Below are 12719 nucleotides of genomic sequence, written 5' to 3'. Positions count from 1 at the left end.
CCCGGGAGGAGCAAGGCGGCAGCGCGCGCGGCGTTGCATCAGTCGGCTTCCTGCAGGAGCGGGGAGGGCTCTGGGCATGCGGACATTCAAAGTGACTTTGCCGTTCGGGCTGCTGGATGACGCGAGCGCTCGCGGGATGGGAGTGTCTGTCTGGCTCCCCGCCGAAGTGACGTCTTCCCAGGCACCGCGGGTCATGTGACCGGGGCCCATTCACAAAAAAAAGCCGAAGCAGCAAACCGCGGCTGGTGCTATATAAGGCGAGGCTGCGCCGCTCGTCCAGCAAGGAAACAGCAGCAGACAAGCAACGAGCAGCAGCTGCCCCGCAACGGAGGCTGCCAACACAAGAGAAAGAGCAAAGCCCAAGCTAGCGGCTCTGTCGTCTTTGCCATCTCCACGTTCAGCGATCCAGGCGTTTTTACTTTTTGGAACCGGGGTGGGAGTTACGGACCCCCGCGAACAAGGAACAAGAGAGGCAGCTTTTGTTTGGCAAAAAGCGCCGCCTCGGTTCGAGACGAGCTCGGCGGGACTAAACAAAGAGGCGCCCGGGGAACGGAGACAAAAGCGGCTGCCCAGCGCCCTTTCGCCCACCGCGCTGCCTGCCCTGCCCCGAGCGATGGTCAACATGCAAGTGTGCGCCCTGGACTGCGAGACGCTCCGCGAGCTCCTCCAGGACCGCTGCGTGCAGTGCCTGGTGCTGGACTGCCGCTCCTTCTTCTCCTTCAACTCCTCGCACATCGGCGGCTCCTGCAACGTCCGCCTGAGCACCATCGTCCGGCGGAGAGCCAAGGGGGCCATGGGCCTCGAGCACATCCTGCCCAACGAGGAGGCGCGCGCCCGGCTGCAGAAGGGGCTCTACCACGCCGTCGTGCTCCTCGACGAGCGCAGCGCCGACCTGGAGGCGCCCAAGAGGGACAGCACCCTCCTGCTGGCCCTCAACACCCTCTCCCGGGAAGCCAGGGACACCCGCGTCTGCTTCCTCAGGGGTGAGTTAAAAGGCTGCACAGAGAGAGAGAGGGAGGTCGCCTTCCCCAAGGCGCCCTCTGCCCTGCCAGTCCACCTCCCCTGGGCTTCAAAAGTCCGTAAGCCAAAGGCCCACCGGGTAAACGGAATTAAGAGCAATACGTAGTAATAATAACGGATATTGACAAATAGCCTAGGGCAGTTGCATTGTTTTAACAGAGGGGCTTATAGGAGTGGCCACTGGACTGTCAATGGAGTTTTACCTCCCCTTCCTACCCCACCCCCAGCTGCTTAGAGTTTGTTCCTGGGACAATATTAACCTCTTTTCTTCTTTATTTTCTTCTAGGAGGATATGATGCCTTCTCGTCTGCCTGCCCTGAGTTGTGCACCAAACCATCTGCTCCCAAGGGCCTGACTCTGCCGCTCAGCGCAAACAATGTGCCTGGCAGCGCCGATTCAAACTGCAGCTCCTGTGGGACTCCTCTCTATGATCAGGTCAGTTGGGGAGCATTCATGAATCAAAATTACACTTGCTTTTTTAAAAAAAATTACACTTGCTTTTTAAATTATTTTATTTTAATTACAAGTTGGACTTTTTAAAAAAATGCCTGGAATGGAAAGACACAAATGTGTGTATAAAAATATTCCATTTGGAAATACAAGGCATTCAAGGCAAAACGAATGTTTCATTATAACACAACAAGCGTATCAAGTGCAGAGGGAGCCTGTTTTTGCTGTGGGATTAACAGACTGTGTTTCTTTGTCTCCTTTATTTTAGGGTGGTCCAGTGGAGATCCTACCTTTCCTGTATCTAGGCAGCGCCTATCATGCTTCCAGGAAAGATATGTTGGATGCTTTGGGGATCACAGCCTTGATCAACGTTTCTGCCAATTGCCCAAACCATTTTGAGGGACACTATCAGTACAAAAGCATCCCTGTGGAGGACAACCACAAAGCTGACATCAGCTGCTGGTTTAACGAAGCAATTGACTTCATAGGTAAATGAGACCTCTCTCTCCCCCCCCCCCTACATATTGAGTTTATAGTATCCCTTGGGTGCCAGCACCTCAGCAGACACTTCCAGCATCCTTTAAATTTGAGATGCAGGGTATTCCCTTGGGGATCAAAATAGCACCGGCTGAAATAAATCTGTAGCTACGATGGTGCTTGGGCTTCTTTTAGAAGATAGCATTGTGAAATCCCAAAAAGCATACTAGACTTTATAAAGAGTCATTGGATCCACTAGCATGGGTGTTGGAAGGATCAGCTGGTAATCTGAACCAGTCTCATGCTGACAGAATTTTCTAGCAAGCTTTAGTGGCCACAGTTGGAATAGGTGATTATAATCAAGTTGAAACAGAACATCCATATTGGTTTATTTGCACACCTTCCTTTGTGCATCCAACTCCATTCCCAGCTGTGTGACGTATTGCTATAGCTGGTTAGGCAAGATGGCCCCTCAAGCACAGAGAGTGAAAAGCAGCTTTGAAGTTTGCAGGAAAATTCTTGCTAATGTTGATGTTTTGCTTGCTCCTTCAGACTCTGTTAAAAACGATGGCGGGCGAGTATTTGTTCACTGTCAGGCTGGCATCTCCCGCTCAGCGACCATCTGCCTTGCTTACCTTATGAGGACCAACCGAGTCAAACTGGATGAAGCTTTTGAGTTTGTGAAGCAGAGGAGAAGCATCATCTCCCCCAACTTCAGCTTCATGGGGCAACTGCTGCAATTTGAGTCCCAGGTCCTTGCTCCAAATTGCTCGGCAGAGGCTGGGAGCCCGGCAATGTCTGCACTGGACAGAGGAACATCCACTACAACGGTCTTTAACTTCCCCGTCTCCATCCCTGTCCACTCTGCTTCCAGCGCACTAAGCTACCTTCAGAGCCCCATCACCACCTCTCCGAGCTGCTGAAAAGCAGGTGCAGGTGGGCCCTGTACACAAAGACTTGATGCCCTTTGCTGTTACCTGAAAAGTGCAATAACTTTGAGGGCAGGTCTGTTAGCTTGCACCAGACTCCTCTCATTGCAGTTACAGAGCAATACAAGATCCACCAGCTCAGAGCAGCATCTCTTGACTCCAGAAAGCCAGGTTCTTTCTGCTAGATCTTGCTGAGATGCATTTTTGACCAATGTTTGGATGCTGCCTACAAAGGAGAAAAAGCATGCAGGACATTTGCTTTCTACTCCTGAAATAATTCCTCTTTTACAGTTTTTCTGTTTGTCAGTCTGTTTCAGTAGCAAATCTGAAAGTGTTCTCATTCCTGGGTGTGCTAGGCTGCAGTCGAACTGTCCCCTTGTACAAGGATGTCCAGATATTTATTTATTTTTTACAGTGTAATTGCTTTGTGTGCGTTCTGCCTTTCAAGTCTGAAGTTTCATTTTCTTTTTGAAAGAAACAAACAAAATACCTCAGTATTTTTTGGGTACTGTAATCCTGTAAATAGATCTTAAGAACTGTATTCCGAAGCACTGACATTGAAAGCACAAAGGAGTGTTTGTGTTTTTGGGTTGCCAACAGTTACATGTTTTGCTGATTTATTTATGATGTGAAATAATATATTTCTTCTTATCAAAAGAAGAACATGGGTTTTGTTATGATTGTGCCTTTTTATACAAACCAAATAAATTATGACATTTCTATTGAAGAAAATATTAATTCTTTTATAGATCCTTCCCCCACTCCCTTTTCATAATATGCTGAAAAATTGCAATGGTAAGTATGTGAAGTCCAGAAAGCAGACATCTCCTCCTTTGTACTAGTCCTGTGCTCCATAGAACTTATTGCAGGGTCTCTAATGGTGCCGTAGAAGAATCCAAGCCCCAATAAAAAGTCATTTGCCAAAATCCAGTAAGCACCACATGTAGGATCTACCCTCTTGTGCTGTACAAATGGCTATTGCAGTCAAGAGAAACATACAAACCCAAGCTATTAGGGCGGGGGGGGGGGAATGTGAACCCCAAAACAGATTATTAGCATTCTTTACTATCTGGATCAGCTATTAATTGGCAGAGGAGGAAAGGGGGTATACTGATGATAGGTAAAGGTAAAGGGACCCCTGACCATTTAGGTCCAGTCGTGGCCGACTCGGGGGTTGCGGCACTCATCTTGCTTTATTGGCCGAGGGAGCCGGCGTACAGCTTCCGGGTCACATGGCCAGCATGACTAAGCCGCTTCTGGTGAACCAGAGCAGCGCATGGAAACGCCGTTTACCTTCCCGCCAGAGCGGTACCTATTTATCCTGCTTTTGAACTGCTAGGTTGGCAGGAGCTGGGACTGAGCAACGGGTGCTCACCCCGTTGTGGGGATTCGAACCGTCAACCTTCTGATCGGCAAGCCCTAGGCTCTGTGGTTTAGCCCACAGCGCCACTCGCGTCCCAATATTGATGATACCCAGTATCAAAAACAAAAACCCCGCCACCATTAGACATGATCTGTGTTACTAACTATTCTAAAAATGATGAAAGTTGGGAAGGGGGCAGAGAGTGGGTAGCCTTGGGTGTTGCTGCTGCCTCGGGATAACTTTGGGTTCGAGCCTACAGCACAGTGTAAGAAAGCATCCAGGCACATCTATGAGGGCATCATAAATGTTAGTGAACTCTGAGCAAATAGCAATGCCATGTATAGGGAAAAGGGTCCAAAGCTGTTTTGTCCCATCCCCCCCCCCCCCCCGGCTTTATCTTGAGTGTGTTAGGATAGGTTTGTCATTATCTACTTTCTTGGTCATTGTTGTTGTTGTTTAGTCGTTTAGTCGTGCCCGACTCTTCGTGACCCCATGGACCAGAGCACGCCAGGCACTTCTGTCTTCCACTGCCTCCTGCAGTTTGGTCAAACTCATGCTGCTAGCTTCGAAAACACTATCCAACCATCTCATCCTCTGTCGTCCCCTTCTCCTTGTGCCCTCCATCTTTCCCAACATCAGGGTCTTTTCCAGGGAGTCTTCTCTTCTCATGAGGTGGCCAAAGTATTGGAGCCTCAGCTTCAGCTTCTTGGTCATTAAGAGTGACTAAACTTGCCAGTGATCAAGTTTAAGCAGTAAGTCCCAAAGATCTATGCAGTTTCCATTGTGAGTGATGCTTAAGGTTGGGTTGCATTGCCTAAGGCTGTGTTAGAGGGTTTTGCATTGAGCTTCATTTTCTCTCAAACTACTGGTAGTTCTAAGGAAAGAGGAAAGAGAAGGGGAAGCCATCATGCATGCTGGGCCATGGAAATGTGGGCCAAACTACTCCTAATTAAACACACTTTTTAAAATAAAACAAAAAATGCTTAAACCGGTTTATTTTATTTGGCCAGGATCAGGGATCTGCGCTGATACCCTGTTTAAATTGTCATCCCCACAGATATTTGCCCCTAAGGGCACTGTTAACTGCAAACAGTTGCAGAGCTAATGGTATCTGTGCATCTTGCCTCTCTTCTGGGAGCATAGAGTCTGCTTACATGGTGGGGCAGGGAGGAATGTGTGGGGAAGGAGCAATAGGGGCATGAGTGAAAGGCATTGTCTCAGGTGTGGGGAACCTTTGGCCCTCCAGATGTTGCGGAACTACGACTCCCATCAGCCCCAGCACGCACGGCCTGTTCAACAACACCTGGAGGACCAGAAGTTCCCAGTACCTGGTCTATCTGGTCTGCTCTTCTTTCCTCCCCAAAATCTCCCATCTCCATGTGAAATGTTCATAAGGTAAGTTAGCATTGTTGCTCCCATTTCACAGGTGAGATTATAAGTGACTGTGAATTAAGGGCACCAAAGAAGCTCTATAGCTGAGATTTAACAAACCCCATGCCTGCCCTTTCAATGCAAAGCAATGTCATTGAGTGACCAGTGCATACAGGATAATACAATGTGGACTCATACTGGGATCCAGGGCCAGCTCTATGATGAGAAAGAGGAAGGCAGCTGCCTCAGGCAGCAGATGCTGAGGGGTGGGGTGGAGACAGAGCTGTGAGTGCCATGTGGTCTGCTGCCCTCAAGTACTTTTCACCACTATTGGAGTAAGCTTCAACTAGCAATCCAATTGGTTTCTGCATGCACCTGGGGGAAGGGCACCATCTTGTCCTCCGCCTCAGGCAGCAAAATTTCTTGAGCTGGCCCTGCTGGGATCTTCCTAATGCCAGTGGGCAGACAACAGAAAACACTTTTCCTTAGGAATTTGGTATGTAGAACAGTGTGCAGGATTGTAGCCAACATGTCCTTTTCTGGAATAATTCTTCACCATGCACCCAAAGAATCCTCTTATGCTGAGTATTTTATAGTCTTGATTTGCTTAACTTCATTTATCCGTCTGTAAAATGGGAGTAAAACTAGTTTTCTTGAGACCTATAGCCAATCTGGGATTTGTTCCCATCCACCTTTAAATTCAAGGCTAGCACCCTAGTCTCTGGATGAAATTATCTCTTGCATGCTATCCCTCCTAGGCCTCTGACAAGGTCTGTCATATGAGACCCACCTTTTCCTCCCTCTTTAGTGCTGTGCTATAAAAGACAGAAAGAAGCATGGTCACCCATTTTAGCCCTATGGCTCAAATTCTGCTTTCCTCTGCCTTGCAGGTCATTTGGAGACATGCTTGCACAGGTGCAGCCAGGAGGAGTTTATGTTCCAATGACTTCATCTGACAGCTCGTAATCACTAAATCAAGGTGGTGTATGACCACTGGTTAAATCTTTACTTAGCTACTGTCAGCCTGCTCCCCATGCATATCACCCAGACATCTCATTGTGATGTGTTGCTAATAGTTCTCTGAATAAATTTCATTTCTTGGAAGATTATGTTGCACATTAGGAAGCTTTGTATGTGAAGCTTTGTATGTAAAGCTTTCCATATGCAGTATTCTGATTTGCTTCATTATTGATTATCCTGCTACAAAACAGCCAAGGAGCAGCAGAATAAACAGAGACCCTTAGCATTCAACATGTGCATAAAGATTTTAATATAAAATTTACAACTTACCTTTTCTAAACCCTCAGATTTAAGATTTACATTGAAGGCTCTGTTCTCTGGCTTGTTCTGATTGGTGGACAGTTGCCGCAGGGCCTTCTCACTGGTGGTGCCACAGTTCTGGAATTCTTGCTTTATGAAAGCCTGACAAGCTCCCTTCCCATTTTTGAACAGCACTTGAAAACAATGTTATCTTGGAACACATTTTTATGGCTGACTAGACCGTTTTTATTGTATTCTTCTGGTTTTTAATGCTGCTGTGCAGTGCTTTTTTCTATGAAAATAGGTGCCGGTACTCACCATGAAGTTGTTACAGTGTCACACTTTTTAAAGCTCTGTTCTCTAACCACAGCTGCTGAGAAGGCAAATCCTGCTGATTTCAATGGGGCTCACTCCCAGGTAAGAGGGGTTGGAACTGCAGCCTTTATGTGATTTTTAAAAATTGTGTTTTATCGTACGTTTCTTTTAATAGAAGCCCCTTTGAAAAACTTGTTTTGAAAATTGTTGTATAAATAAGGAAAAAGAGAAGTCCATGTTAGGCTTTACGGTATTGTTCCTTTCGCTGCTCCACCCTTGCCCCTCCTTCCATGTTTCTTATGTAACCACTCTTTTGGCCTGTGGTGCGGGCAGTGCAATGAGATTTCAGCTTTAAACCAAACTCACTTAGTGGAAAAATACAGCCTTTGGCAAGTGATCCCATCAGTCTGATTTTTAAAAAGAAAAAGAAAAGAAAAGAAAAAAGGAAGGGGGAGAAATTCCACCTGTTTATTTGAATTTCCAATGGAATTTCATTCCCCTATGAGCAGCAAGCATTTGTTTTATGTACTTCACAGACAAATAAGAACTCATTACCTGGCAGCCGGTCAACTTTACAATCTAAGCAGGCACCTGAACGGGGGCAAGCAGTTTAATGTTCTCGAACAAACCCATCCCAGCTAGTTGCAGCTTGTGCTCTGGAGGCACAAGGCCACGCTGTAATTTTTACAAAGTTCACAGTCATTTGTGATTTATTATAGAGGAAGAAGCCAAGGTTATTTTGAGCAATGTTCTTCCCCTCACCCCATCCTGGCTCTAGATTATGTATCTCTTAGAAATGGTATACAGTGTATACATGCAGGCAAATGCATACCAGTTTGTATATATGTGCATGTGTGTGTACACACACACACACACACAGAGAGAGAGAGAGAGAGAGAGAGAGAGAGAGAGACGAAAGCTTGCTATTACTTCGGTAATTGAACACCCTGTTTTACTTCACTGCATTGCTATCCAGCCTGCTCTCTCTCTAACACACACTTTTTTTTTTATCAGGGGGCTCAACAACCTCCCAGAGTGAGTGTTCTTAGTGAATGAAACACAAAAGCCTGTGTATATGGGTGTGTGTTGTAACTTTAAGATTATATAAGTCTGTAATTGCAGAGTTGCCTATATCTCTATGGTAACCGCTAGGAGTTTCCCTTTTGTGAGGAAGGCAGTAACATCACTTCCTGTAGCTGATAGAACAGTTTGTCATGAAATGGTAAAAGAAAAAGAAAAAAGAGGCTCATATAGCTTTGGCAGGAACTTGCTTCAGGATTAGCTGGTTGCCGTGCAAGGCTACAAATATATGCTCACTTAGCAATAAGTGCTGGTGTCATAGATAGGAGGAGGAGCTAGAAAAATGCAATTCCAGCGTAAATTAGCAAGCAACGGTTGAAGCACCCACAAATACACACAAACACATGACAAAGAAGACATTATTATTACGCAGGAGTTACAGGACACAAATAGGCACCAATATATAGCACACACAGGATTCACACAGGACTCCCAACTGTGTAAATAAGTGAGGCAATGCTTTTATGTAGCACACTGCATTTTTAAAGAGAACTCTGCATGTGCATGTTACGTCAGGAGCTGCAACGTACAAATCATCCCTTGGAATCCACCCAGTAAAGTGGCTAAGGTTACCTTACACTGCAGGTAATGGCCGGAAAACAACATAGCATCCACAGTTGAATTGTTGGCAAGATAGACTCATTTAGTTAGTAGTTGTTATTGCTTTGGCAGGGTGTAAGTGCCACAGGGCAAGGGGACAAGCAAGCCTCATCAGTGTTTACCTGAGTCTGGGAGTCATTAAGCACAGCTCAAGCTAAGCCAGTCATTCTGGAATGAAACGGACTCCATCGTCTCTCTGTTGGATGTGATACCAGTGGGCAAATGATCAGTACTAAGTTTGCAAGAGGCCAGAGCCAATTTAAAGCACACTCACTGCTAAAATGTGACCTATGCCAGCACTTGTGCATTTTGTTCACACATCACTCCTTAGCCTGAGGGGCCAGAGTTCACTGGTAAAGGAAAATGCAGAAGAAGGTCTCAGTTTCAGTCCCCGGCATCTCCACAGTTAAAAGGATCAAGTACAGATCATGGGAAAGCCCTCTGCCAGGCCTAGAGAACCAGCGTCAGTAAGCATAGACAGGGTTAAGCGGATCAGTGGGCTGAGTATGCTTCCAGAAGAGCATTTATTGTGAGGTCAGTGCAGCTCATGCTTGCAAGTATTTGTTTGCACCATCCTCACGCTGTCACTGGCATCTGTCTTGCTTTGTGGTGCAGCATGGTTCAGGCTGCACTACAGGGAAGGCAGAGCTCTGGTGCTGCTTTGGCAGAAAACAGAGACGAAGCCCTATAGGGGAGCAGCAGCATCCCAAATGTACTGAATGTCACTTTTTCAGTCAGAGACTCCTGCAGCAAGGGAATGGGAGAGCCTCTGGTCTCACTGGGGCTTCTGCAGTGGAGTCCTTTGAGTGCAAGGATGGCAGTGTCACCACAGTGTCACCTGAGGAACATTGGCCCCCACAGGCTCATCTGGTGGAAATGCTTCTGGATCTGGCCCTGTTTGCCTTTCTCCTTCTGAGTTCTCAATCTCATTACTTAAGCAGTTTTATTAAAGAAAGAAAAACAACCCTGTTGCCAAGATCTCATATGAGGTAGCTGACTGACCTGTTTGCAATATTAATTCCCTGTTAGAAAGCACCCAGATGCGATATAAGGCAGATTTACATGTCCATACAAAGACTAAGCACCCTGGAAATTTGTTTGAAGAATGGCGTTGATAGGAATTCCCATAAGAAATTAAATGAATAGCCAACTGACTTCCTAATGGGACTTCCCTGATGACGTATCAAGCCTTTAGGCTTGTGTCTATTTCCTGGCAAAGAGGGAACTAAAGTGCTGGGCTTCCCCTCTTGAAAGGCTGCTAGAACTTGTAATCATGGGTACTAACCAGATCCCAACAGAGTGCACACACTTTTTAGGCCAATTTAAGCCTCTGTTGACTGGATCAGGCAATCTTTAGTGTGGCATCCATGGGCACTGCAGTACCCACAGACGCCTCCTGTGTTGCCTGAGAGGCTCTCCATTCCCTGCCCATTCTGAGACTTTTTCAATAATATTTTTCACCAGATGGCTGGGCTCATGGCACTCTCAAGTATCAGCTAAGACTCCAGCCACCTGTTATCTTCATTTGCCCACAGTACCTTTGGGCCAACTTGAGGCCCAGGTGTGTTTGGGGGAAATGTAGGTGGTGGGCAGCTGAAGTCTTGACTGGCACTTCCCTTCATTTTGTGCCCAGCCTCTCAGTAAAAAAGAAAAAGAAAATGACGCTGCTGCTTCCTGGTAAGCTGGGCTGAGAGAGAGGTGTCAATATTCAGGCTGGAGGTTTGGCTCTTTAGTTCTTCAGAAGGAGACAGAGCCTGGGGCAGAAGTTCAAAATGCCTCAATTTACTACCAAACCATGTTGGAACAAGTTGCTCACTAGAAACATCCCATGGGGCTCTGACAATCAGCCTGCTGTGCCCAGTGGGCCCCTCCATGGAAACAGAACAGGCCACAGCAGCCATTTTGTGAGCCCCTGCCCCAGTGGCAGCCATTTTGTGGTGGTTCCCATTAAACTTATTCAAAATGCCAAATGTGCCTATGAGCCCAGAAAGCTGGGACCTGGATTTAGTAATGCATTATACTGAGGCAGACCCTTGGTTCTTCCAGCAACTGATGATAATTTAACAGATTTGATGTGATCAGTGCTTTTTATTTTTCCTTTTTAGAAGAAAAGCTGCCGGTAATCACATGAAGTTGTTACAGCAAGTGTCACAGTTTTAACTTTTTTTTGGGGGGGGGGGTGCCGATACTGCGTACCCCTGAGTACCCCCAGAAAAAAGCACTGGATGTGATGCATGTACAGAAGCTATTGATGTGATGGTGCATGTACATAAGCACAGACGGCAGTCGCTTTAACTATAAATAGAAAAGTTGTTAATGAACTCATGGCAAACTGTGTTGCATAATAGCCAGAGTGTTAGGTTAGGGCCTGGGAGACCAGGGATCAAACCCCCATTCAGCTGGCCTACCTCACTGGGTTGTTGTGGCAATAAAAGGGGTTGAGGGAGAAAAGTACTTGGTGTGAGTTCCCCAACTTTTGGCCTTTGATGGTATGGGTGGTAGTCAACTAAGTTTTAGTCAGGGTAGATCAACTGAAATAAATGTGCATGGCTAATTTAGGTTCATGAATTCCAATCGTTCTACTCTGAGTAAAACCTAGTTGACCACCACTCTATAATTGTATGTCATACCAAATCAGAGAACAAATTAAGCTCCCATCTGGAAGCACCCTGAGAAATTAGCCTTTTATATTAAAAAACAACAACCCAAGCAGCTATGAACTGTGGAAGAGAGTATTGGGAAGTGCATTTGCCTATCTGTGACTGTGAGTAACCAACCAATATAGTGATGAAAATGGTGCAGGTGCCATATTATCTATCCATTCTACCCTCTAATTTGGGCATAATGGGTAGTGAGCTTTGAGCCAATCAGAATTCAAAGGGCTTGGATAATTTTCCCAACTGTTGAGCATGTGTGTGTGTGTGTGTGTGTGTGTGTGTGAGAGAGAGAGAGAGGAGAGAGAGAGAGAGAGAGAGAGAGAGAGACTGGCTTCCTTACTTCCAGAAATACCAATCTACCAGTAGCAGAGGTCCAGTAGTGAAGATGCAGATAGCTACTGCCTGGGAAAAGAATCTCTGAAATTGTTATGTACTGAGTTGAATAGGATCCAAACTGCAGCAGTCTGATTGGTCCTAGAACAATAGGATTCAGAATGCAGCAGTCTGATTGGTCCTAGAACAATGCAGCAGTATGATTGGTTGGCAGGAACCACCCAATCATGCTCCAGATATAAGTGAATCCACAACCTGATTGGCTTACAGTAGAATTCCAGAATTAGCCAATCATGTGCAGCCCATTGTGTAAATAATGTATATAAAGCAGATACTTTGAGGGGACTTTCATTCATTCCTCCTCACCACTATGAGCTGAATAAAGAGCATGAAATCACTTTGCAACTCTGAGTATATTTCAGAAATATTACAGACAAGCTGAAATTGTTCTCTGCAGTAAGCTTCTGCAAATCTCCAGCATACAAATGCAGTTCTCTGAATCCTGAGATCTATGACTCATAGTTCTTCCCTAGAAAACAGATGGGAAGCAGATAGTGACGATGTTCATACAATAGTTTATGCACCATCTTACCAATTAGCAAGGGACTAGAGGTGCTTCCTGTCAGGGCTTAATTTGCAAATAGGTCATTGAGATATCACAGAAGGGTAATGGAACACATTCTTATTTTTTTTAACTTTGTTAGATTTTGACTGGAAAAGAGAAATCTAGATTCAATGGGGCCGCAGGCGGGGATACGAGCTGATATTTTGATGCCTACTGCATCATTTGGACACTGCAATAAAATAAAATAAAACCTTGTATGCTTGAAGAGCTCCAATCCCATAACAAACACTCCTCTGGAA

General features: G+C 45.9%; 1 protein-coding gene across 1 annotated transcript; it reads left to right on the top strand.

Annotated features, from left to right (window-relative positions):
* The first annotated feature begins 263 nt into the window (after positions 1-263).
* DUSP1 (dual specificity phosphatase 1) lies at positions 264-3608 on the top strand. The gene is made up of 4 exons (XM_080996583.1): positions 264-983; positions 1307-1455; positions 1739-1958; positions 2500-3608. The coding sequence occupies exons 1-4, from the start codon at positions 614-616 to the stop codon at positions 2868-2870; spliced, it is 1110 nt and encodes a 369-aa protein (XP_080852709.1). The 5' UTR covers positions 264-613; the 3' UTR covers positions 2871-3608.
* Positions 3609-12719: the final 9111 nt, after the last annotated feature.

The sequence above is a fragment of the Podarcis pityusensis genome (assembly GCF_964106645.2).
Source record: "Podarcis pityusensis genome assembly, chromosome: 2".
Lineage (NCBI taxonomy): Eukaryota > Metazoa > Chordata > Lepidosauria > Squamata > Lacertidae > Podarcis > Podarcis pityusensis.
The sequence above is the reverse complement of the archived record's forward strand: the minus strand, read 5'-3'. Positions and strand labels throughout refer to the sequence as shown.